This window comes from Mandrillus leucophaeus, unplaced genomic scaffold (genome assembly GCF_000951045.1).
Source record: "Mandrillus leucophaeus isolate KB7577 unplaced genomic scaffold, Mleu.le_1.0 Scaffold753, whole genome shotgun sequence".
NCBI lineage: Eukaryota > Metazoa > Chordata > Mammalia > Primates > Cercopithecidae > Mandrillus > Mandrillus leucophaeus.
Window position 1 is genome coordinate 954799 of NW_012108175.1, and position 26422 is coordinate 981220.

The following is a 26422-nucleotide window of genomic DNA, read 5'->3' on the forward strand; positions in this document are numbered from 1 at the left end:
CACTTTTCATGTCCCTCATTAGCCTGAAGGTCACAGTTGAACTTAGGGATCTGGCACTATCTTTTCTTTCTCAAAGTCAACTATTTTCTTCTCCCTTCCTTGTAGCCAGTGTGGGAAAGTAGAAGAAAACCTCAACATTTGGAGTTAGACCTGAGTGAAAAATCTGCCTTCTCTGTTATTTTCTAGTTTTGTTTCCTTAGACAAGTCACTTTATTTCTGTGTGCCTCAGTTTCCTCCCCTATAAATAAGAATAATAATACCATACCAGAAAGTAGTTGAATAAATTAGATAATACACATAAAAGAATATCATAAGTACTCTAATAATTGTAAATTTCCTTATTTATTTCCTTCTGCAAGCCCTAAGATGACAGAATGTGGCTTGTGGTCATAGCTGTGCCCCAGGGCCAGCTTCATAGGCATATGACCTGTACAGCTTCACAGGGCTCCATGCTTAGCAGGACCCCACACTTAGTTTAATGTTCTGCTGTCATCATCTTGATATTCTTAAGTTTTAAATAAGGACCCTATCATTTTCATGTTTTACTGCACCTTGCAAACTATGTAGCTGGTTCTATATGCCAGGAGAGATGTTGGAAATAAAATGGTATTCCAGGACCAGGAGGTATTCTGACAGAGTGAAAGAACACGTGATTTGGAGTCCATAGGGATGGGTTTAAATTTCAGCTTTGCCGCTAATTTGCTTTGTGATTCTGGGCATTTCCTTTTATCCCTTAGGGGCTCCATTTCTCAATTTTGACTACGGGTTTTTTCATTAGATAATGTCTCAGTTCTGGCATTCCAGATTTCCCTCAATTATTCTGGGAAAACCTCCTTGATCCACAGGCAGAGCCTAGGGCAGTCAGGTGCTTTCTACTGTCTCTCTCTGCAGCTTGGAAAGTTATTGTCTGTTGAAGGTCAGCTGGGAGTTGGTGGAGGCAGGGCAGTGGCCTGCTACTATTGCTGCAGTAGCAGACCCTTTCACAACAGCATTGTTTTGTCATTTTGCACCCAGATTTCCGTTGGCTAACCTCAGTCTTATCTTCCTCATTTCTGTTTCCTGTTGAAGACACCAAGGGCCCTTCAAAACACACAAGCTTCTTGCTCACGGCATAAAGCCCAATTCCCTCTGGCCCCTGCAGGTTGGCTCAGCACTGGGGAATCAGTGTCCCCTCCATGACCAAGGCACCACTCCACTGACAGGTATGGTATCCATTTGCCCTTTCTTCTTGGATTCCCAAGCTGGGGCAGTGTCCATGGCAGCCAAGGGTGGCTTGGATCTGCCCATCCCATTCTCTTCAGGCCCTCCTCAGGAATCAAGGTCAAAGGTGGGAGGAAGAAGGTTTCCACTGGCCTTTTATTCTAGAGCTTCTAGTAGAGGGGAAAAGGGGATAGGATATTTTCTATACAATAGGATGTTTAGGAGACAGTCACATGGAAATGGAATGTTCTTTGGACCCAGGAGTCGGGAAATCTTAGTAGCAGTCCTGATTTTACCATTTACCCAATGTGTATCTTTGTTTAAGTCCTTTCTCCAATCTAGGACACAGTTTTTTTCACCCCTTTTGCAAAATAAAAAATTAAAAAGAGGAAAAGAATGATTAGATAAATGCTGTCTAGAGACTCATAGTTATTAGATTCCTTATTTTCATGATTGTCAGCCCTCTGTCAAGAAAGAAGATGAGTGTAATCTTTGCATATGTAATTGTGGGGCGGGGGGACTGAACACATCCAAGAGGAGAGTGCTGGTGGTAATCCATATAGCACTCTCTGAGAGGCATGACTCGAAGATGAAAGCCTCTTTCTAGTCCAATCTTTGACTCCTAAAAGTTCAAAATTGAAAGGCTCTTAGGGACTAGGTACTTATGGAAAAAACTGAGGTCCAGAAAGAGGAAGAAAAGGACTTGCCCAAAGTCATACAGAGAATCTGTAGCAGAGCTGGGTGGCTCCCAGATCAGTCCTCTTTCTGCTCTATCCTAGGAGGACTGAGACATCAAGCAGCAGGACGTGTCCTGTAACTAACCCAGTTGGGCCTCCTCATACTAGAGGCAGTCTGGAAGTTTTAGGCATGGTCCTGAAGACTTCTTCTTTTCTTCTATTTTTCTTTCAGGTACTTGGTTCTCTCTGAGTGTTCAGAGATTCCTAGACACCTACTTACCCCTCGTTCTTCTGGTCTATTCCCTCCAATTCCTTCCATAAAAACTGACCCACCCTTTGTGTCAACAATAGAGGCTTGGTGAAGCTCTTCAATAGAGGATTTTGCATTTCATATGGGGAAAAATGATGTTATTCTAAGTAATATCTGCCGAAGAGAAGAGCTTTCAAATTCCCTTAATATCATCCCACATAGACATTTATCTCTTCTTTCTATGGGTCTGGTGAACATTTCTCAACTGAATCTGATTTTCTTACACACACTCCATTGGAGAGGCATGGACTAGAACAGCAAGAGTGGAAATGAAATCAGTTTAGTTTCAGCTCAGCTACTAACTCCTTCCATTAATACTGGAGCAATATTGTCTATAAGGCTTTCCAAACTTCAAAGTACTAATAATTTTTTGCCCCTTTCATGCCTCCTTTCCAGGGTTTCTGGAGGTGAATAAAGTCAGAAAGGGCATTCAAAAGGCTGTGAACACCTCCACCTTATATAGGTCTTCTTACTGGAGCTGGCAGCCAATGAGGGTAATGATACAAAAAAGGTAACAATCCATTTCTTTCTTCCCTGCCATCCCCAACTTAGACTCTGTTAATCAGCATGCTTGGCTGGCCTCCAATCACAGGTCCAGGAGCTGAGACAAGGGTCCTTTTGAGCTCCTATGTGGGAGGCTCTGGAAAGCTTAGCAACACTTTCCAACAACTTTGCCAGGTAAGTCTTCTTGTCCCCATTTCCAGAGAAGACAACTGAAGCCCAAAGAAAGACTTGCCAAAGCCATGATTGGCTAGTTGATGGCCAAGACAGCATTAGAACACAAGTTTGTCTGATTCTTTCATGGCATATCTGGTGACCATGACTGCTGCTTTTGCTGCTGGTTGGCTTAGGCTGAATTGGGTAGGTAGAAAGGGAAGTGAGGGGGTGAAAGAGCTTTAGTTTTGAGATTACTACCAGAACTTAAATTGAAGGGGTATGTTACACCCTTACATTCAATTAAAAGAAATGAGCAAGAAAAAATACAGTGTTTTCTTGCTGAAAGACAAGGCTGAATCCCTCTGTCTTGCCTTGGCTGGGACAAGGCTTTCCGGCCTCATGGGGACAGTTTACCATTTCTGGTAACCTTGGGAAGTTTGCAACTTTTCATGACACTATTTAATGTAGACCAGCTACCTGCTCACAGATCAACTGCCACAGCTGGTAAGGGCAGTAATTTGATACCAGCAGGCTGGCATTTTTAGCAACAGGATCTGATTGTTGCCAAGGGAATTGTCCCAGAAGTCTCAGACCTGACCCTGCTCCTGGCAGCTTCCTTATTGCCCTGGTGGCTTGTGGGTTCACTGATCCCAAATGCTGCATTGCAAAGCTATTGCCTGTTTTTGCCCTCTTTGTTGATGTGTCTCGCCTTTCCTAGAGGGATATACAGAGAAGGGAGGCAAAATAACCAATGAGGAAAGCTGTATAAGCCATACTGCTGAACTGTAAAAAACTTATTGCGTAAACTTTACAAGTCTCCTCCCCAACATGAACCTTTGTTCTCTCATTTATAACCTAAGTGAGTGAGACTAGATGATCTTTAAGGGCACTTTAATAGCTGCCATTCTTGAGTCCCTATGGGACAAGAGGATCAAGTTAGGCAAGGCTGAGACCACAAGAAATCAATGTCACACCTGTCCAGATCCTGCTAAATCAATTGCCAATAGCTCTTTCTTTCATTTCAGTGGTACAACCACTGCTTTTTGAGTATTTTTTATGTATTGAATACTGAACCAAAGGCTTTACATGCATTATCTCCTGTCATTCTCACAATAATCTTATGAGGTAGGTACTATACTTAATACATTTTGTGGGTGTAGCAAACTTGAACTCACAGAGGCGAAATGATTGATCGAAGGTTGCCTAGCTAGCTAATGGAAGAACTAGGATTTAAGCTCACGTTTAACCTCAAAGCCTATGTGCATAACCACAACACTGTGAAAACACAGCTTGGGAGAATTGAGAAGAGTGAGCAAGGATGCTGTCTCTGGGGTCTGGTACTTTCCTCAAGTCAGGGAGGCAGGATGATGACCAAATTTTCCCCTCTTTGCTGCATAGAGGAACCCACTGAAGCTTGGGACCCCTAGAAATGCCATAGCTACAGGATTCAGGCCTGATGAGCTTCCAGCTGAGCACCGGGTGTCACTTGGGCTTTACCTGCTTATCCTCAGGATCTCTATTCTGGTTAGGAACCTTATGCCTGTTTTGCTCACTTTCGTATTCTGGTGCTTTGTCTGGTTCTTTCAGCAAGCTCCCTGGGGCTAAGGGTGTGACTTCATCACTCCTTTCTCTCTCTTTCCCTCTAGGGTCGTATCTCCCAGGAAGATCTCACTTCCCCACAGAATCTCCTGGCCCGGCCTCCTGCAGTGCCACGCTCCGTGTATTTGACAAGCTGAGTTGGACACTCCGTGTGGTAGAGTGTCAGTTTGTCAAATACCCCAAGTGCGGCATATGCTTACCAGCTCCAGGCCAGGGCAGATGGCATATGACGAATGGACTGCCAGCTGGATACAAGGATGCTCACCAAGCACCAAGTTCTCACAAGTTATTTTATGTGACTCTGCAGGAACTGAGGCATTTTTTTTCTGAGGACACCAGAGAAAAAGTGTAGCATCTCTGGGAAATACAGCCCTGGGCTGAGTCTACACACACCATGAGAGTGCTGATGGTGGTGCAATAGACTTGAAAATGTATAATGGGTTCAAGAATGGAAGTGCCCTTTGATTCTTTATTATTTTCTTCCTTCACATTCCCCTCCCAGATTCTCCCATGTAGGACATCAGAATTCTCACACAAGCATCATGGTTTATGTGAGTAAGCAGGGGTTAGAAATTCACTTTCTTGACACTCAGTCTTGCCTTCTAAATACTCCTTGATCTTGCCTACCTCTTCCCTTTTCCACAAGTCTTTTCCTCTAGGAACCCTTTCTCCGTTTATTTCTGCCTATCCAGTTCTTCCCTATATTTCCTGTATCAGCTAAAGTCCAGTGTTTCCAGAGACTTTTGAAAGTCAACTTATACTTTTTCCTCCTTCATTCACAAAGCACTTCTTGCCTGGGCCCTGGTATGTGCCCCTTTCTCTCCTACTGTCTAACAGCAGTAGGAGAGAATTGCCCTCTTGAATTGTCAGTGACAACTGACAACTCTTGAATTGTCAGGGGGTTTTCTTGAATTCCCAACTAGATTGTGAGCTTCTAGAAGACAAGGCTATGTCTTTGATTGCTGTCTCCCCTACCAAAACCCAGTACTTTAGTTACAGAAAATAATAAACATTTACCGATTGACTGGCTTTCCTCTAGTCCACTAGCTTTGGGTTTAGGCTTTGGGGCCAAATTGTACTCTGGATTTTGAAAAAAAATCAAACTGTGAACACCGCAATGTTATAGAGCATATGAGGTAGTAGCCAGCATGAAGGATATTTTTATTCCTGAGAAACAGTGTCAAGGGCTGGAGGAAGAAGGCAAAATAGCAGACTCAGAGGGCAAATAAATTTTGGTATTACTTGATTACACAGAGTTATACAGGTGCTTTCTTGTAGGATTTTTCAGAGCCTTTAATAGTCTAACGTTGCATTGAGAAACTCAAAGAGGAAACCATAGAATGAGGCCTTTGCCACACCTATCTGATCATGAATTTCTTTTCTCCCACAGGCCTTCTCCTGTGTCAATGTCCAATGAAGCATGATTTGGGAAACTGTCGTAGAGAAACTTTATACCTTCCCTATCTTCTGGAGATCTTTTCCTCTTTTCACTCATCTACTTTCCCCAACCAGCCATCTGCCTAAGAAAGGTCCCCACCTGATTTTTGTTTAGCCTATCCTGCAGCTGTGGACTATCTCTATTACATAGGAATTCTTTACTAGCTTGTCCTGTATTTAAAAAAATTCTCAGTTTTGAAGCAAAGGTGATCCAGATGCTGCAATAAATACATGCACTGAGGAGTTCACAGGCCTGACCTTTGGTCTCTGTTCTACCACTAACTGTGTTTTTGTTCCTCTCTGAGCTTCATTTTCTCATCTTTAATAAGGGAGTATTAGAATCAGTAATCTTTAGGCTCTTTAAGACGAATGACTGAGATATCCCTGGGAATCCTTAGCTCTTATGGAGAAGCATCCCTGGATGTGTGGCTCCTTTTACCGGTGAAAATGCAACCAGGATTCTCTTTCCAACACCTGGAACTCATTTTTCTATGGGTAGTAGGGAAAGATAATGGTTATTTTCAAAGGCTATAGGGTCTGGACACAAAGTTGTTTCATGAAGGAAGTTGAGGTTTCCACTGGGTGGAGACCCTATTTCAGAGGCTTGTAAGCACGACAGGGAAGAAAGAGTTGTTCCTTTTGCCAACTAGGAGAAGCTAGCGTCTGGAATGAAGAAAATGTTGAGGTTTTACCATGGATTTAGTATGTTGGGTGGTGAAGTGGAGGACTCCTTTTTGTTACTTTTGTGTACTATTTTGACTTCTGTAATCATCGCAAAAGGGGAGCAACTCCTTGTGAAACATGAACTGACCTAGGGGCTGCGTGGGAACCAGAAGTAGCAACATGGCAACTTCCTTGAAGAGTGCAGAAGTTGATTTGACATTAATCACACGGAGAAAACAAAGCTATGTCGACCTGGGTCAGAACAGGTCCTCCTCACAGGGGAGCCTGATTTAAAAGTGTAGGTGTAGGAACTTACGTACACATACAAACTCTCTCTCTCTCTCTCTCTCTCTCACACACACACACACACACACACACACACTTCCTAGCCCTATTCCTCCTTGAAGAGAAAGGCTTTCTTGCTCTTATCCCCACCTCACATTGTAAGAAGGGGACAGGAGCTAAAGCAGATAACCTGTGAAAAATGCAACTACCCCCAAAATTTTAAGCTTCAAAGAAGTGGAAGTGGTGCATCCATACTTTGGAAAGAAGGAAATCCCTTCGTCTCTGCATTCATAGTCCCCTGAGACAGAAAGACTTTTTATTTTCTTTTTTTTCTTTTTTCTTTTTTCTGAGGCAGAGTCTCGCTCTGTGGCCCAGGCTGGAGTGCAGTGGCGCGATCTCAGTTCACTGCAAGCTCCGCCTCCCGGGTTCAAGCCATTCTCCTGCCTCAGTGTCCCAAGTAGCTGGGACTACAGGCGCCCGCCACCACGCCCGGCTGATTTTTTTGTACTTTTAGTAGAGACGGGGTTTCGCCGTGTTAGCCAGGATGGTCTCGATCTCCTGACCTCGTGATCTGCCCTCCTTGGCCTCCCAAAGTGCTGGGATTGCAGGTGTGAGCCACCGCGCCCAGCCCAGGACTTTTTCTTTCTCAGGCTTCCAGTTGATGTGGGAAGAATCATCCAGGTGGACCTGGCAGGATGACATGTTGGGTAAGGGAAGCCAGGGGAGTACTGTTTAATCAGGTATTCACTGTGCTCCAGCTGGACTTACCAGTGGAGTGAAGTAGGAGTGGCATGTGTGGGAAGGGAAAAGACCAAAAAAGCAAAAGTGACATTCATACTCTCAGGGGCCCCAGGCTTCTTAACTAGTCTCACTTTAATTACTTTTAGTAGTTCCTATCATACTGTGAGAGAAGACCAACATGACTGAAGTTGCTGTTATGATTATTTATTGAGCACCAGAAGAGAGTCAGAACATTAGACTTACAGTGTAGGAGCAGAACTGAACCCTGGTCTGTGAAATGACAATTTCAATTAAAAGCTGTCTGGCCCTGAAGAAAGAGAAATGATCCTGGATACAATTGGTCCTCTGAGCTGGCAGAGCTGAGCCTCCCTCTGGTCTTCTGGTGGCAAGATGCCAAAGTTGAATAGTGTCTGTAGGCATGATGACCAAGTCCCAGTGCTATGGGCATCTTCCTTCTGGTATTTAGAGAGGAGTACCAGAAGCCCCCAGCAGAGATACTAGAAGGGTACAGGGCCAAATCCAGCAGCTGGCTTACTTGAGATGCATCTGGCAAATTCTAAGGCAAAGCCAGTGACTCCCAGGGGCCCCAGTGTTGGCAGGGCAGACACTTTGGGCTACCCAGGAAGATATGTAGCAGGGAAGAAGGCCATGCAGAAGGCAAGGACTGAATAGACAATTATGTCAGCAGATCCTGGCCTAGTGGGGCATTTTTAACAGGCAGTCTTGCCCTCAGTGGCCAGAAACTCATAATCCAGAGGAACTGTGTCCAGTAGGCGGGCGTAGTCGCCATTGATCTGGGCGATGATCTGGTACTCCTGTCCTATGCAGGGCTCATCAGAGTAGTTGTTGCCCAGATTCTGAGAAGCTGGTTCATCACTGGGGCAGCCACTTGCGAAGATGGCCACCCTCATGGTATCTCCAGAGTCGTTGGCCTCTCTGGCATGTACCCTATGGCCCAAGAGCCCACCACCCATAAGAAGGGGCTTGGGGCTGGTGTCCTGGTTTCCCACCCTTCTGCCTGAATTCTTGCCAATTAATTCGCAGGATCCTGCCACCCAGGGATTCTGGAAGCAGAAGGCAGATGGATCTAAATTATCCTTTGTGTTCAGGGGGCCACAACAACCTCAGGAGGTGCCTGAGAGAGGGAAGACAGCTATGTTCTGACTCTGAAGGCCTCTGGCCTTAGGACTGGGTCTGTGCCACATCCCCCTTCCTCCATGTTTCCTGCCAGTAATCAAAATTGAGGGCAAGGATGGGTAAAAATGGAAGAGGAGAGGCTTTCTTACCTGGCCGCTTCATAGACATGCTCTAGAAAAGAAGGAGGAATCATGTCAAAAGTTTTCAGAGCAAGTGGACAAAGGTCAAGCATGGATCCCGGGTACCAGTCAAAAGATGAGGGAAGGGTACAGGGGAGGGGATTTTAATATGTCTCAGCTTTCCAACACCTGGTAGGTATTGGGGAGATGAATTGAAACACAGAGATGCAAATTTATCAGGTAAAGGAAGGGGAAGCACATATGGTCACTATCCCTTTTGTCATCTTGGACTCAGGATATTGGGCTGGAGCAGTTTCTGGGTATGGGTTTAGGGAGGGTACTGGTACTGGACCTGCTCTTTACCCAGGAATCTCCCCCCAAGAATCCCCAGAGAGTCCTTGTGGGAAACTTGACTGTAAGGCCGGATACCAGGAAGAAGGGGCTGGATTAGCCTGATGCCGATGACCATGACCCGAGCCACTCCCAAATGCACTCATTCCCACCATATACCCAGGAAAAACCATGGTATTGGTCACTATTGCCCCCTAGAGTCTGTGGAGGAGGAGTGTCCTATATTCCGTACAGGTTCAAAGGCTTAGGTTAGTGCAAAGACAGATGTTTCTTGGTACTGCCCTCTAGGTGCTTATAATTTTTCGGGGATGCAACTAGAAATTCAAGCATTAAATGACAACAAAGTAAACAAGAGAAACCACAGGAATTCTGCCTTATGGTAGAGCCCTGCATTTCTGTGTCTTGCCTTCCCCATTGGCCTATGAGCACCTGTACTGCAAGGGTCGTGACTTTTTCATCTTAATATGCCCAGCACCTGTCACACAATAGGTGCTCAGTAATTATGTTAAATTAAATTGATGCCCTGAGGCCGTCTCCCTTATAGAAAGATAGGAAAGAGGAATTTTTGGAAATGAGACTAGGTATAAGGAAGTGGTGGGTGTTGAGAAAATTGGCTAGAGCCACATCACAGAGAGCCTGGAATAGAATGCTGCATTTTGACCTATATCCCCTGGGCCATAAGAAACCATGGAAGGTTTTTGAGAGAGAAACAATTTAATGTGGTTACCGTTTATGCCTAGCCTCATCAAGACTATATGAGAATACTTTCATTTTAGTGCCCCTGGGGTTTGTGGTCATGTGAGGCATCTGCTATCAAGTTCAGCCTCATGGTGATAGCCATGCTAACTGGCAAAAGCCAGAGCTTATAATTAAAACCTGGGAGGAGATATTCAAGGCTCCCTTCTGATGGTGGAAATCCATCAGACCCATGGTAGTAACCAGGCTATTTTGGAGTAAGAGATAGTACAGAGAATAAGACAAACTGATGTTAGGCAAAATGACTAGTGCACTGGGCATTGAGAGATAGCTAGTTTTTTTTTGTTTTTTTTGTTTTTTTTTCCTTTTAGAAACAAGCATCCCAAGTTTTTTTCCTCCTTGGTTGGTTCATAGTTTTTAAATGGCCCTGACAGCTGTGCTGTCATTATGCCACTTCCATGCTTGAAAAAATTGGTAATTTTTAGTACCCTTGCAAGGCCTGGTGAAGAAAGTCCAAATTATTTAACCTGGCATTTAAGGCCTTCTATAATCAGGAATAAACTTTCCTTTCCCACTGCACTTCTCTGTTGCCCATCTACAGAAGTTTTCTTTATTGATGACCCCACTCCCAGTTGTCTTTTAGGCCCTTACAACTTTGCTGATGTAGTTCTCTCTTCCTGAAATATTGTCTCCTTACAAATTGTTTTCATCCTCCAAAATGTGGTCTAAGATATTATTCCTTCTGAAATCCCTTGCTAATTACTCAAGCCTTAAATGGCTCTCTTCTCCTCTGGATCCCTTTAGCATTGATTATCTTCTCTAGTTTTTGAGCTTATAGCCTCTATTGCTATATATTGTTATTGATAAATTCCATGTTTCTACCTTGAATCTCCTAAATAAATTGTAAGCAACTCGAGGGCAGGGATTGTGACTTCTCTTTCTCTTGCATCATTACAAGGTGACTCATTAGAAAGATGGCTGTACTTGACTGAGTACCAAAGCCTAGTGCTTTTAGTTCTATAAGTCTTATGCCATTGTTTGCTTGAACATCTGTCTCCCTGCACCCCCACCTTCACTCCCAAACTAGGCTGGGAGCTTCTTGAAGTGCCTAACACAATGCCTGATACAGAATTTAAGCTCAAGTATACTGACAGAAAGAACAAATCAGCCAAAGCCACCTTCTCATATTCATGACTAACCTTGTTGGGATGTCTTCCGACAGAGCATGATATAGGCCATGGTAAAAACCACCATACAGCACAAAGAGATGATGAGGATGATGGCAAAGATAGGCAGGCTCTTTCCTAGATGGTAAAACAAGATCAAGTAGTATTTGGTTGAAAATAAGGCCAGAAACAAAAACTCTAAGGAATAACCCAGACTAGGCCAAGCCTTTTTCTTTTTCATTTTCCATATTCTCCTAACCTTCTTAGCTAGCCAGAGAGAAAAAACTCCAGGCTCATGAGAAAAACTTGAGAAAGGATGCCACGTGTAAATAGGTTCTTAGAGACTCAACGGTGGGCTGATTGGCCTGGGCATTTGAGCTAGTTGTCCATGCTTTCTATAGGGCCAAGACAGAAGGTTTTCACCTTCCTTTAGAAAAAAGAAAATAATATTCTGACTTTCCAACTTCACCAAAAATGCTACATACCTTATTAAGATTCTGATCAGTTACTTCTAGCCACAAAGATTCTTCCCATCACACTCTCTGGTCAAGTCCCCAGCTTCCTTCTTTATCAAAATATATTTCCACTGAGCCACTTGAGACACATACTCCCATTATGCTTAAAAGCTGAAAGAATCAACTGAACTGGGCTTCCAGTCCTAGATCTCTTATTTACTTGCTATATGACTATGGTAGGCAGAATAATGGTCCTCTAAAGATATTCACATCTACATTCCGGAAACCTGTCAGTATGTTAGTTTACATAGTAAAAAGGAATAGAGATTTGAGAATGCCACATTGTTAGTTTTGAAAATGGAGGAAGGGGGCCATGAGCCAAGGAATGTGGGTAGCTTCTATAAGCCAGAAAAGACAAGGAAATTAATTCTGCTCCAAACCCTCCAAAAGGAACACAGCCTTGCTGACTGATATTTTGATTTTAGCTCAATGATAATTGTGTCAGACTTATTTCCAGTAGTGGAAGATAATATATTTACGCTGTTTTAAGATACTAGGTTTGGGTAAGTTTTTACAGCAGCCATGGAAAAATGAATACAGTGACCTTAGACAAAACTTAGTTTTGTTACTAGGCCTTAGTTGCCCCATAAGTTCAATGAAAAGATTGAATGATGTCTAATGCACTTTTAGCTATAATATTCTGAATCTAAGAAGCTAGGTCAGGTGATAGAGAGGTGTAAGGAAAGGAACCTCAGTGTACTTAGGATTTGTTGCTGCAACTGGCTTGTTTTCATGAGACTCTAAGATATCGTGTCCTAGGAATCCAGTATTTGTGGTCCTCAGAGTGTCTTGTTGGAACTGAGAGAACTCAAGTTATAAGCTGGTACAAATCGAAGAAATATTCTCTTTTGAAGAGAGTCAAGTCCTAAAAACTTGGTAGAGAAAATAGGGTGCAGACCTAATATCTAAGAACTTTGACTTTGCCCAAGGTTATTTTCTCATTTTTCCAAACCAACTCCCTATGAGGCATTTTCTAACTTCTATTCTCCCAATAGATGTTCTTTTGGGACAGGAATGGAGCTATGGAAGTCTTGAAGCCAAAGATGGCAATGCAAATGTGGCACATAAAACAGGTTTGAGTGCTGCCCAGAGATAGTCAAAAAGCTCTACAATCAGGAAAGGAGAGGTACAAAGAACATTTGGAAGTCCACTCTCAATTATACACAGGCAGAGAATGAGTACCAGGAGTGATAGTTATCAAACTATTTAATTCCAACCAATCACAACAGATGCCTACTGTAGACTTGGAGTCTTAGAGATTCTTTGGTATACCTTTTGTTGCATGACCATGGGAGTGGTCTAGAGAGTTCTGAGGAATGGGACAAGGCGGCCCCAGGTAATAATGGAGGGTTCAGGGGTTAAGGGGAGCAGCTAATTATCAACTGGTGTGAGAGTGTTCTATTATTTCAACAGTCAATGTAGTCATGTCAATGCACACCACCTGACTATCAGATGCAGGTGAAACACAAAAGATTTATCTGGTATTTGATTCTCTGAGACCCTGACTTGGGAATATTCAAGGCCTTGGAGGAATCAGAAATCAGCTTCAAGTGGCTCGAAGAGCCCTGGTTAAGAGTTCAAGCAATGACGCTCTGCCATTATCCTTACCTGGCTGAGGTCATGATGTCATAATGTCCCTATCCCTATTTCTTGCTCAGAATGTTTGGAAAGTATATTACTATGGCAACAGAGAACTAAATAAAGGACAGATTTATCACTTCCCTTAACCTCACTCTGACTTCACTCATCCCTGGATCTGTATCTCTCTCTCTACATCCCACCCACCTTACCCATCCTCAGTGTCCTTGACCATTGCTTGGCACATAGCACGTAATGACTTGCAGAGTTCAGTGCTGTAGAACAGTGTGCATAATGGAAAGTTTTGGTCACAAAGCTTAGAGTCAAGAAGAAAAGATAGAAATCCTGACAATATTCTTACCTGGCCCAGCACTGGTTGCTCCAAGGTAGCCATCCACGTCAGTGGTCCAGTCCCAGGATTGCTTCACTGTAGATGTTGCTATGAATATAGAAAATAGGGTCAGAGATCTCTCTTCTATCAAAAAGCTGAGAGGTAAGAGATGGTTGCAAAGGTTGGAGTCCTTCTCTGGCCATTTGTGCTGTACTTTCCAGAGTGCCTGGCCATGTTATCAACCACTAGTACCATGAGATGAGGCATCCTTGTTTCTTACTTTAGGTGTGGGCAGTGAGAAGAAGTCCCATAGAGGGGAGGTAATATACCCAAAGTCACACAGCAAGTCAAACTAGGAGCAGAATAGAATTTGGTGTTCTCCTTTTTTGTATTTCCAATGGGAGTATTCTAACTCTCTCTTTCCTTTTGCCTCAGAAGTTTTCACAAAAAAAGAGTATATATTCATCACTGTTACCTTTCTTTTGTTTCCATTCCTTTACTGCTATGTTCTCGCTGAGGAACCAATTGACTGTTTATTAGCCATTCAATGGCATTGTGATTTCTTCCTTGGCTACCATGACACCATTTTGGACCTCTACTACTTCCTCAAACAATAGTAAAACTCACCTTTCAAGGGGTGTCTCATGGTTGTAGGTGCCTCAGTCTTGGTCTTGAGTAGTTTTGAGGAGTCTGCAAGGAAAAGGGAACCGATTCAAGGGATCTTGTACCCTTGGGTGAATAGTTTAATGCCCTAGGGAAAGAGGAAGTAAGTAAAGGCCATTCAGTTCCATACTTGGACCTGTCTCAACACTTCTGTCATGACGCTGGTAAGTTCTGTGTTGCTTGTTCAGCTTTCATACATCAATCAAGGACAGAGTTTTAAACCCAGGATTAATAGATCTGGAAGTAACTTGTATCTAGAGTTCAGAGGGTGAGTCAACTTGGATGGGAAAATATATTTTATTTTTTACTAACTTCTAACTGAGACCTAGTAGTTAATTCTCTTGAGAGAAACTTGGCAAGTATCACAAAGAAGGTGGCAATGGGTGACATCAGTGAAAATGGTGGCATAATAACCTCCAGAAATTTACCTTTTAACAACATCAGTGAAATAATGCAAAATTTGACATAATCAACTTTTTTTTAGAATTTTGCAAAATAGCCAAAGGTTTGCAGCACCTTAGGGAGAATTTATGGAAGAAAAATATTCCAGTTTTGGTAAGAACAGCAAGCTTTACGTTGTTTTAACTTATCTTCGTCCCCTTACCCCTTCTACTTCAGAGGTAATATTGAACATACAACCTCATTCCAGGTGCTGGAGTGGGCCCAACAAACTTCATTTTTTAACAATTGCCATTATTTGGCCTGTCTGGTGGTTCCCTGAAAGACCTGACTCAAAAGACTTGTTTTATTGGTAACCCAGTGCTAAGAGCCTCTCCCCAGGGATGGGGTAGCATTTGTCACGCAGCTGCCTGAGGCAATGGATAATAGGTGAGAGAAACAAACAAGCAAACAAAAACTAACCAAAATAGCCTTAAAAGCGGTTGAGGAATAAGATTTCCCTAGGGATTTTGAAGAGTTCTGACACAGTTCTGGGAAACTAGAAGGCCACACACAAGCACAGGGCCATGTACCTGCTCAGGAAAGACATGAGAAAACCATAAGCTCCTCCCTCCTGCTAGCCGAGGAAACAGCATGCTCCGTTTTAGATGTGGAGAAACATATTAGTAGATAAAGCTGGACAGGTAGGCTGAAAACAGACTGAAAGAGTTTGGGCTTTGTTCTTTGGTTGGAAGGATCCATGGGGTGTAACAGAAGGTTACACCTTCTGAGAAAAGTTTACTTCCTTTTGAGAAAGGAAGCAAAAATTGTTCAGCCTCTTTTTTTGGAAATAATTCTGACAACAGTGTGGTAGGATTTTCAAAGATGAGGCAATAGCATATTTTGCCCATTCATTAACAAATACAATATTCGTCTAGTGTCTAGAGTGTTCTTTGTGCCAAATACTTTGCTGGGCTCTGGAGAACAGTCATGAAGTAGACAGGTAGAATTCTGCACTCTTGAATTTTATAATCTAGCGACATAAAATATATACTCAATAAATATTGAATAAGTTGATGATTTCATAAGAATGAATGGACATGGGGAGAGCATTTAGAAGATGATTGAAATTGTTTTTTAAAAGAGAATATGAGACCATGAGAGTATAGGAAGAGAAAGAAAGATCCTAATAAGATACATGATTCAGTAGGTGAATTCACAGCACTTGGTAATCTTGATGATTATTTGACCATGCGAGGTAAAAGATAAGGAGGAGTCAAAGATACTGCTGTGTTTTCTAACAGGTTTGAGGAACAGGTTTGGTGAGTAAAAGGTACATTCAGTTTTGAACAAGCTGAGATTAGAAATGAAGCTGTCCAGAAGGTAACTAGACACTGGGATTTAGCAGTCAGGAAAAAAAAATTACAGATAATATTATGGTTTGAGAGTCATCAGCCTACAGGTGATATTGAAGCCACAGAAGTAAATAAAATCTCCTGATAATATAGAAATACATGCAGAGATCAATAAGAATTGAGTCTTTGAGAACATTTACAATTAAGGAGTGAATGAAAAAAGAGCCAACAAAGGTGTCTCAGAAGGATCATTCAGGAAGGTCTTAGAAGAATCAAGAGAAATTGGTGTCATTGATAGCAGTGACTGAAAGAATACTGAGGAGGAATAAATGGCCAACAGGGACCACTGTCACAGAGATGTTGAGGAGGAAAAGTATGAATGCAGAAGCCTTGGGATTTGGTGATACAGAGGTTAATGATGACCCCAAATTACAAAGTTATGTGTGGTGAATGAATTGAGAGGTTCAGCTGGTGGAAGCTACCTTCATGAGAAGGTTGGTAGTGACCATAGGAGAGATTAGGTGGCAGATGGAGAAAAAAATTTTTTAAAAATTATATATATATATATATATATGTATGTATTAGGCTTGCATACTGACATATATACATATATTATGCATGCATATATATTTGACTTAGGTAGAGGATAAAGGGTATTGCAGGGCATTGGAGTAGCTGATGTTGAGTTCAGGAGGTGGGGCTTGTTGTGGAGAGGAGCAAAGCATACCTTACTCTGAGCCAAGAGGAAATGGATAGGGAAATATCAAGGCAGAGAGGAGGGTAGTTGATAAAATTCACATCTGAAGAGGGCCTGGACCTTCTTACAGAGGAAGGAAGTTACCTTATCTTTTAGGAGTGGGGCTGGGGGCCTTAAATAAGGTAGAAATGTTCTGAAAAGCTGCTACGAGGAATGAGACAAAGATAAGCAAATAGATAGACACACAGTATGAGGGCAGGCAGTGGATGTCGCAGAGCATCAAATTAAAGTGGAGTCAATTCATATCTGTGTTTTGTTTTGTTTGTCAGCAAAGCTCAGCAGTCCAAGAATATGAGCAAAAGCAGGGCCTCCAGAGTCCTTCTAGAACTAAAGAACAGTGCAGAGTGAGGTGGAAGGGTGAAGGGCTGAGAGTTCCATAGGGCAGAGGTGAAACAGGGAGTCAGACTCAGGGGACAAGGTTGGCTGGACAGGGAGGCAGGTAGAGGTAGCCAGGAAAGATTACCTTGGCTCACAGAGCAGGGAAGAGTGGAAGGCTGAGAATAACTTCCCCGAGCCTCAGTTTTCTTATCTATCAGTAGGGGGCAATGGCGAGCACAGCTTAACAGCACTGTGATAAGCATTGACTGTGAGAAGGAATAGGCAGGCGGGTTTACTGTGAGCAAGTTCTTATCTAGATGGTCTGAGAAGTAACTCACAGAAAGGCGAGAATGTTCAGTTAGTCTCTTTATGAAGTATGCATTCTTGGGCTTTCTGGTCATGCCCTGCCCTCTCTGCTTGACCAAACTGTCAGCTCTTAGAGAACTGGGACACTGTTCATATAACTGTTTCAGGGTGAACCACTCTTGTTCCTCCCCAAACTAACAAACCATGATCTACAGCACACACATCCTCACTACAGCTTAACTTTGGGAAACAAATTCCTCCAGGCAAACACAAGAGTCTCAAACCAACATCAGTCTCCTAGCCCAAATGGTAATAAGCCATTTGGGCTAGCTTTACGTCCTCTCCTTATACAGATCTATCCTCAGAAGACAATAATTTTCAGATGGTTCTGAGGGCAATTCCCTAAAATCAGTTAGTTTCCAACATGTTTTGGGCAATGGTAATCTTGTTGGAGTGTCTTTCTTTCCAAGGATATCTCTTGAAAGCTAAGAAAACTCATCTGGACATATCACTGCTGGACTCTTCATTTAAGCCTCAGCTTACAGTGTTTATATGCATAGTTCGTAGTGCTCCCAGGACAGTGCTGTAAGAAATAGTCAAATCTTGATGAACCAGAACCCATCTTCAAGGATACTTCAACCAGAACTTGTATTTGGCTTTACAATGAAGTGGGGGAGGGAAGTTAAAAGAAAGCATGTAAATATATTAGATCAAGCCTAATCAAACAAGCAAAACAATGACCAAACAAACAGAACACACAAACAAAAAACAACAGCTTTCGAAGGGTGCCCAGGATCTAATATAGATTCAACCATGAGAAACAATCAGACATAGTAGAAAGAGCATGAAATCTGAGTGCAAATCCAGATTTATACTTCCTTGCTGTGAGACCACGGGCAAGTAGATTACCCTTTCTGACTCTATTTCCTCTTCTGTAAAGTAAAAGTAATGATAACTATCTCATGGGACAGTTGTGGCGATTCAATGAGAAAATATGTGTCAAGTTCTTGTACTTTGTGTCTGGCAAATACAATGTGCTAGTAAATCTCACTCTTTCCTTCACTGTCTTTATCTACTTAACCTATGGCATGACGGGCAATGTCTCTATCCCTGTTGTCCCCAGTCCCATTTTTTTTTTTTATTTGGGATTGTACAACCGTTGCCTGCTTGGGACCCTGTTCTCCCAATTCTTCTTTTGCATAAGGGCACATTTTGAGTGTCTTTGGTTCAAACTGGTCTGTTAAGATGCTCACCAGGAAAGAGGGCCACTCACCTTTGACCACAAACTTCACAATGTCGCTGTGCTGCTCAGAGCCAACTCGGCCCTTGGCAGTACAGAAATAGGAGCCCGAGTCAGCTACCATCGCAGGCTTGAAAAGTAAGGTACTTAAGGTTGCTACTTTGATGGGTTCCTGGTTATTAGTCTGTTCCTTATACCAAATATAACTGATGGGAGGAGAACCCCGAGCCTGGCATTGAAGGCTAATCCTCATTCCCTGGGGCACTGTGAAGCCATAACCGCTGCCAGTTGTCACTGTGGGCTTGGAGACAGAGACTGTGAAGAAAAGACAAGACAGTAAACTCTGGGCAGTCATAAGGATATGGGACCACAAGGCCGAATCACTCTTGTTGGGCATAAGGGCATGCATATATCTGCAACTGGAACTAAAGGGGGCTTCTGACTTTGGAGGAAATAGGAAGGAAAGGGTAATACAAACAAAATGGCTTCCTTTGAAGGTAGGTACTTTTTGGTATTACCTGGGATTTTGGAATATTTGGAAGTAAAAATCAGCTGACCTTTAAAAATAATGTAGTTTGTTCTGGGGCTCAAGTTTTGAGTTTTGCAGTTGCGGGTTTTCAGGGCCAGACCTTTGTAAAATTGTCCACCAAGCAAACTTATCCTGGCTAACCTCTGCCTCCCTTTCCCCAGAGCTTCTCTATCAGCATCTATCTGCAAATTAAATATACTCATTTTTGAGTTGTAAATCGCAGAACCCAAGCAGGGTAACTAGGCTATGGATGCTAGCATTTCTGGGACACTTGAAGGGATACAGATTTGCAGGTCAGGAACCGTTCCCAGCACTTCTTAAATTTAACCATGGGAATGCTAACCCTAATAATTCTTTGCCTGTCCACTTTCTCTGATAAGCACATATACCTGTGGAGAGCCTCTGTATAGATAAACAAAGGCCTCTGGGTTTTTCAGGAGTTTCTAGAATTACATCCACTATTGATTCATTGATTATCAGTACTTTCTTACCCCCATAGTGACTCACGTTTCTGGACACGGAGCTCAGTAATCTTATCTCTCACTACTTGGTTGCCATCAGGAGTCTGCCAGGTGACTTCACACGTGTAGTGGCTCTGGTCATCCATCTCCAGGGTGCTCAATTGGAGGGATACATCTCCTGGAACCTTTTGGTTCACATGCAGGCGGCCCTGGTACTTTGCCTGCTGGATATGGTCTCCAGAAGAGTCACGTAGGAAGATGGTGACAGGGTCTGAGCCACGTTGTACCAGCCACTTCACCAAGACTTGGGTGTAGCCTTGCAGGGGGCCATAGGTGCAAGGAATATTCACATCCCCTTTCCAAGGTCCTGTTATGCTCTCTGGCACTTCCAGGATGGGACGGCCTGAAGAAGCAGAACAGAGGAAAGAAGCAAACGTAGATTGCATACCTATCTGGCAACTAAGGTGGCAGCGACAGACCTCAAAAGGTTTCTGAGAAAAAACACTCAACTTTCTTTCTATCACACTTTTGTGTACCTGTGCCCTTTTGCTCTTTGCCAGCCTTCTCGTCAATCAGAACCAGTCTTCAGAATGAAAGCCTTTAACATTGTTTAGATTTGTGAGTTTCAAGCCCTTTTTTATGTTACTATCTTGCTATGGAGGTGATCCTAGGTAAGTCAACTTTCTACCATGGAAGATTCATTTACTTCATCTATAATGTGGAGAGTTTGGATGGTAGATGCCCTAGATATTCTATCAACTCTGTCATTCTGCAAATCCACGAAAAAAATTTCTTTTCACATTTTCCAAAAGAGATGTGGAAGCAAAAATGCTAAGCATTTGGGTCTGGACTATTTCATTTTGTGTAAATATGCACCTGGAGGAAAGTGTAGGCTTTTGAGATCAGCAAGAAAGGGCCCTCTGCCCTGTTATTTTCTCTTGTTCCCTTAGAAATACTCAGTGACTGGGGTCCCAACCCTAAGCTGTTCTCTGAAAGACAGGAAAAAGGAAATACTGAGGGTAGAACCAGGTGAGAGGAAGAAGTCTGGATATACATTTCTGTTTAACAAAATCATTAGTTATTGTTAAATTTGAAACCTGCACTTTGTAAACCTGACTTTTTTTCCCCGATTTCTTTTGTTTATTTTCCTTTTGATTTCTCTTAGTCCCTAGCAAGGATACATAGGAAAATTTCATCCTGAGGGGGAAAAGATTGCATCCATTCTTGGTCTAGAAAGGAAAAGGTTCTGAGTGAAATCCTGAAGCTGGCTGTAGTGAGGATGGTGATAGAAGCAATGGGAGATTGCTCCTTGGCGTGCTTGAGAAGGAAACACTTAGGGGTAGGGATGGGGGTGGGGGAAGGAGGTGGGGATGTTGAAACAACCATTGCCTCCCATCAGAATTTTCCATCCACAAGCTCTTATTTTGAAGATTTTTTTGTTTTATTTAACTGGGGCCAGGAGTGTGGGGTGGGTATATTTAGGCAATATATTCATGTCTCTCCTAAGAGAGGTGGTTTCAAAGATATGAGATATTACTATTCAGTCATATTTATTCAAAAGCTTTTAATTGAGCCTAGAATTCCCAGTATTCAGTCAAGCAAATGGAAGATGACATCTTTGGGATGGGTTGAGTGTATGCTTTCTAACTCCCAGAATGTACTGTCCAGCATCATGGCTTCTGTTAATAGAGATACTAAAGTCAAGCCTCTAGCCTGTGCCCTCACCAGGGACTCTTAGAATATCAATAGCAAATTTTACCCAAGAAAAAACCTTTGAGTAGAAAAGAATAAATAAACATAAGTCCATGTTGCTAGATCCACTACATACTCCCTGGAATGCTTCAAATTTGGCAGAGAGCAGAACGCAGACCTACAAATGGGAATACAAGAGGGGCAGATTTTGGTTAGCCCTATTTTCCTAATTCTATTTCTTTTTATGATATTCTTTTCTGCCTTCCACATCGCAGAAGGGATGGTTTGCCTTACAATGGCCTTTGTGATTAATCAGAGCTATCTACGGATGAATTAAGCTGTCTGGGGAAGTTCTAGGCTTTGTTTGGGTCTTAGCATTGCTCTTTAAGGTCCCTTCTAATCTTAGGTGGTCCAGTGCTAATAGACTATAATAGAAATAGAAGTTATATAATTGTATGTTCCAGCCGGCAGTAAATTTTCACCAGGTAGTAGGTTTCACTGTGCTATAGACAGTTCACACCTCCCTGTGATTGCAGATGTAGCTTTTCATTATCATCGACACACATGCCCATGCATATTTTTGGCCACATGCAAGCACAAATATACCATCCTTAAACCCCATGAAAACTATCTAAGCCTCTTGGTTTAATAGGCTATTTCCCATTAATCTTCCTCTGGACTTTCCCAATGTCCCTCCTCTTCTCTGAAAAGCACTCTCACATTCCCCTCTTGGGCAACAAAGCAGCATTCTGCTGTGAGGACATCTGGAGCAGTTGAAAATGCCTTTGTCTATGCATATGCATGTCTTCCTTCTGACCTTAGGGGAGCTACAAGGCCTGGCTTGTGTTTTCCCTCCCTGGGAATTTGCTGGAAATTCTCACAAAGCTCAGTGTGGCCTATCAAAAAAATTGCTAGGTAGTTTCAATTTCTCAGTTTTGAAAATCACTTCTGGAAGTAGGTCAGTCTTGACTCCTCCGTCTCAGAATGAATAGGACAGAGTTTGTAACTAGACTTCCCAAAATGGCATGTTTTTCCCCCTTTTACTTATTTTTCTTTTCCTCTCCCTTCTTCCTCCTTTATTTCTTCCACTCTTTCTTCCATTATGCTTCTGTTCCTTTTTGTTCCTTCTCCTTTTTCTTATTCTTATCTCCTCCTCCTCCTCCTGCTTCATTAGTTGCATAGTGACTGGATTATAGGTACAGGGCATCACAAGAAAAATGACATTGTACTATTCCTCATGTTATTTGATCTCCAAAGTGAAGTAAACTACAATACCACTGACTTTTACCTTCTACCTTTCCTTGTAATTTTCTTAGAATCAAGTAGAAGCCCCTAATGAGAGCAGGAGGGTAATGAAGGACTGTATGATGTAGTAGGAATACCACTGATGTAAGCGCAAGGTCTGCCTTACCGCATATCTCTCTGTGGACCTTGGGTAAAATACCAAACCTATCTGAACTTCAGGTCAGTAGCAGTAAAGTGGAAATAATAATAAAGATTCTATAGAGAATAATTGTGAAGGTTAAATGAGTTCATACATGTGAAAGCACCTAGCATGTGGCTGGCATTCAGTGGGTGCTGGATAAATGTCAGTCTTGTCCCATGCCCTAAGTGAAACTTGTAGTTGTCTTAAATTATTCCGATCCTATAGCAGTCTTCAATATGTCATTCCCTGGATAAACAGATTCATTAGGTTGGAACGTTGTCAGATTTAATATTGACATGAAGGAGAAGTCATCATATGGTAAGGTAAGGAACCACTCTCTCCTGTCTGAGACAATCTACTGAGTTATGGGCAGGTACTAGGTTGTCTGTGGGTTGTAGGGCAGCCAGAGAGGAAACAACAGCCTGTGTCTCCAATAACAGGGCTGTCTTAGCAACCAATGTAAAATGTTGGCCAAATTAAACAATACTCCTGGTTTTCCTGGAAGATTGGGTATGAAAAATCCATTTCGGGAAACCCCCCACCTCCTGGCAGAACACTGTGCCCATTATGGATACCTTAAAACCACCAAATGGCAAGCCACTTGGTATAACAGGGGTTGAGGTACAAAAGAGGATAGAATTTGGAGTCTTCTGGAATGGCATAGCTGGAAGAGCTTTTAGAAATCACTTAGTTACATTCCCTTATGGTACATATGAGTAAGCTGAAACCCAGAGATAGGAAGATGCTTACTCAAAGTCACATGGATAGCAAGGTCAAAGCTAGGCCTAGAGGCCTAGAATACAGGTTTTCAGAAGCCACACTGCTTTCTTACCTTCTTAAATTATTAAACCATCAGTCACAATAGAAACCAGCAACCTCTTACTTGGGCCTACCTGACATGGCTTCTGGATGTTATCTCAGGGTTAGATATTATCCCATGATTGTCTGAAAAAAAATATGCCCCCATCTGCCAGCTGCTTTCTGAAAAATCTTTCCCATAATGCCTGAGCTTTGCTCTCCTCCCTCAGGAAATGTTTGTATTTCCTTCAAATATTGGCCTTCTTCAGGGGAAAGACCAGCGCTGGATACCGACTCAAGGAACTTTGTTGGGGGAGGATTTGGCTTGAGAAAGAGGGAACAGTATTGAGCTTATTGTGGTCCTGGGTCCCAGTCTTATAAAAGCAAATGTCTGACGCCTGTGTAATGGCACTGAAGAAAAGAAAGGCTGAATTTACTAGGTGTGTGCTCCTTTATAAGACCCATTCTAGGTCTCTTTCTGAATCCCCTTCCTCCCGTCATCACAAAGAGGGTGACATTTTCCATGTCTCTATCTCATTCCCCCACATGACTGGGTTCTCTCCCTTTCCTGGAATGCCTCCTGGATAGAGGATTAGCTTATATAATAGATGTTTATAAAATGTTTCTGAAATGTTTAAAATGTGTATAAAATGTGAAGATTAGAACTTTTAAAATTTTGATTATCTTGACATATCTCTTAGCCCCACAGGAAGAGGCTAGCAACTTATTCTGGCCCCTACAGGCTTTTTAGCAGTGAAGTTGCAGTCCCACAGAGCTGTCCAGTTGAGAAACCCCTTTGAGGCCAGTCAAGTCAACCTCCTCACTGTACAGGTGGGCTGGGAACAATGAGGTCCAGGGAGAAGGAAGGTATTATTTACAGCTCAGCATAACCTGAGCCTCAGGTCTATAGTGTAAGATTCTATATACAAATGGAAGGCCTGCTTCCAGGTCTAGAAGAGCTCATAGGCTGGGGAAGGAACAAGACACATGAGTACTCTCTCCTCTCTCTCTCTCTCTCTCTCTCTCTCTCTCTCACACACACACACACACACGCACACAAACACAGGATTTAAATTTAACATTTCCAAAATGCTCCCTCAAGCCCCAGGCTTGAGCCCTAGCTCACACCAACAGACTTGGAGAAGGTAGAGAGATACATTATAAAGCTTACTAGAGAATGGAAATATGGTAGTTATAGAAAGAAAAATATTTTTTCAGGAGTATTAACTCTGCCACTAATGCTCTTTGGCTTGGGGGCAAATTATTTTTTCTTTTGGTTGACTTAATTCAGAGTCTTTTCTAACTCTGAGGTTCCAGAGTCTGATGGGTCACAGAGCTCCAGGATAGGGTAATCTAATCAGAGTCAGCTATGGAAAGCTGGATTCTTTCTGACCTCACAAGTGACACCAAACTAACACCTATCCAGCCTTTTTCTCTAGGGATGATAGGGAAGCAGAAAAAAACCCCTTTACCCTATATTGGATCTCACTTAGCTGTTACCCAGGTTCAGTTTCCTGAAAATTCATCTCACTTCTCAGGAGTGTAAATGAGGATGGAGCTTCCCAAGCTCCAAGGAAATAATGCGACTATGGAATAGTCCATCCTCCTTTGGGATTTGTATCCAACCCATAAATAGCCCAGACAAATTGAGCCATGTCTATAGGGAGGTGAGTTAGCCCAAGAATGTGTAAAAAACCGAGTCCTATGAAGACCAGTTGAAAAAGCTGGAGCTGTTCAGCTTGGAGGAGAGAAGAGTCAAAGAGATATAGTACTTGTCTTCAGGCCTTTGAAGGGCTATCACAGGGCAAGGAAGTATCTATGTTCTGTGTAGCCCCAAGAAGCAAAGCTGGGGCTTTTGGATGGAAGTCAGAGGGAACTGAATTTAGTTCAACACAAATAATAACTTTCTAACAGTTGGAGCTGCTCCTGGATAGACTAGATGGTCTGCAGAGGTAGTGAACAGTGAAATCTCAATCACTACTGAATGTTTCTGAGCACTTATTCATGACAATGAAGGGTGGTATAGGTTACTTCTACAATCCTATCCAACTCTTAGAAAACACTCCTTCTTCAGGGGCTATATATTTTAACAGAGACCAAAGCTTGGAAGCAGAGGGGTTAAGTCTAATGGTAGAATTTTAGATGAGAGACACAGATGGAGGAAAAATTCGGGTGTCACTGGGAGCCTTCTTGATGCCCCTGAGATACAAGCCCTAGAAAATCATGCAGATGTTTTCCAAGAGAAAAATCCTTTTTCAATTTCTGCCCAAACTTGCCTTCTGACTTCTTCAGCAGACTTCAACTACGTCCGTCCCTTTTGCTCAAGGCTGAGAGAACCTGCAGAGTTTAGTTGAGAACACTCACCTGCCCAGCAGGAATAGGCTTTTCTTAGTAGACATTAAACACCGAACCCCTAGCCTTTTGCCTAAGCCAGCAATGGCAGCCAAGACCCCACTTTCTGCCTTACCATAAGTGTCCGCTGTTAGGTGCCCCAGGAGTAGCAGGCCCAGTAAGATCCCCATCACAGCCAGAGCCATTTCTGTCCTTTCTTCCAGCCTCCAGCTACCAAAGAGGCTCAAACTTCTGGTGGCCACCAGTGTCTGTGTGTGTTTACTTCCCCTCCTTCCCTATATCTCTCACTCAAACTCCTAGTCCCATCACACATTCCCCTTCCTTCCCTATTTCAGCACAGGTCATGTGGGGTGCCCCCCTTCCCCCACTTTCCTGGCGTTGGAGGTTCCAGGGTGAGTGAAGCAATTCTTCTCCCCTGCTAGGGTATTGACTTGACTTTTCCTGGAGCCAATGGGGCTCTCTGGTCTTTGATCTCCCAGGCTGTATTTATTTTGAGTCTCCTCCACAAGACTCAGAGGTTGTGGGGGTGACCTTTGGGATGAGTCTTTTCACTTCAGTATGGGAGTGTTTCCCTTTGTGGTGAGCCCAGGGAGAAGGAAACAACTTTGCTGGCCTATCCAATTTTCATCAGTTGTACTGTTAACCCTTGCCTGTGTAGCCTATGCAAACGGACAGAGTGTTGGGT

General features: G+C 42.8%; 1 protein-coding gene and 1 long non-coding RNA gene across 4 annotated transcripts; one reads left to right on the forward strand and one right to left on the reverse strand.

The window, feature by feature from the left end:
* Window positions 1–1104: 1104 nt before the first annotated feature.
* On the forward strand, window positions 1105–6126 carry LOC105529194. The gene is made up of 3 exons (XR_001004470.1): window positions 1105–1202; window positions 2740–2865; window positions 4491–6126. It is a non-coding gene; the product is annotated as an uncharacterized LOC105529194 (long non-coding RNA).
* A 1631-nt stretch (window positions 6127–7757) lies between these two features.
* VSIG4 (V-set and immunoglobulin domain containing 4) lies at window positions 7758–26034 on the reverse strand. 3 transcript variants are annotated; one of them, XM_011966288.1, is made up of 8 exons: window positions 25853–26034; window positions 19516–19872; window positions 18513–18794; window positions 14090–14152; window positions 13493–13570; window positions 11072–11176; window positions 8856–8877; window positions 7758–8183 (listed from the first exon to the last, which is right to left on the reverse strand). In XM_011966288.1, exons 1-8 carry the CDS (start codon window positions 25920–25922, stop codon window positions 8126–8128), a joined length of 1035 nt encoding a protein of 344 aa, XP_011821678.1. In that variant the 5' UTR covers window positions 25923–26034; the 3' UTR covers window positions 7758–8125. The 3 variants fall into 3 exon arrangements, with proteins under 3 accessions (XP_011821678.1, XP_011821677.1, XP_011821679.1); XM_011966287.1 differs by having other exon boundaries at window positions 7758–8517; XM_011966289.1 differs by lacking the exon at window positions 18513–18794 and having other exon boundaries at window positions 7758–8517.
* Window positions 26035–26422: the final 388 nt, after the last annotated feature.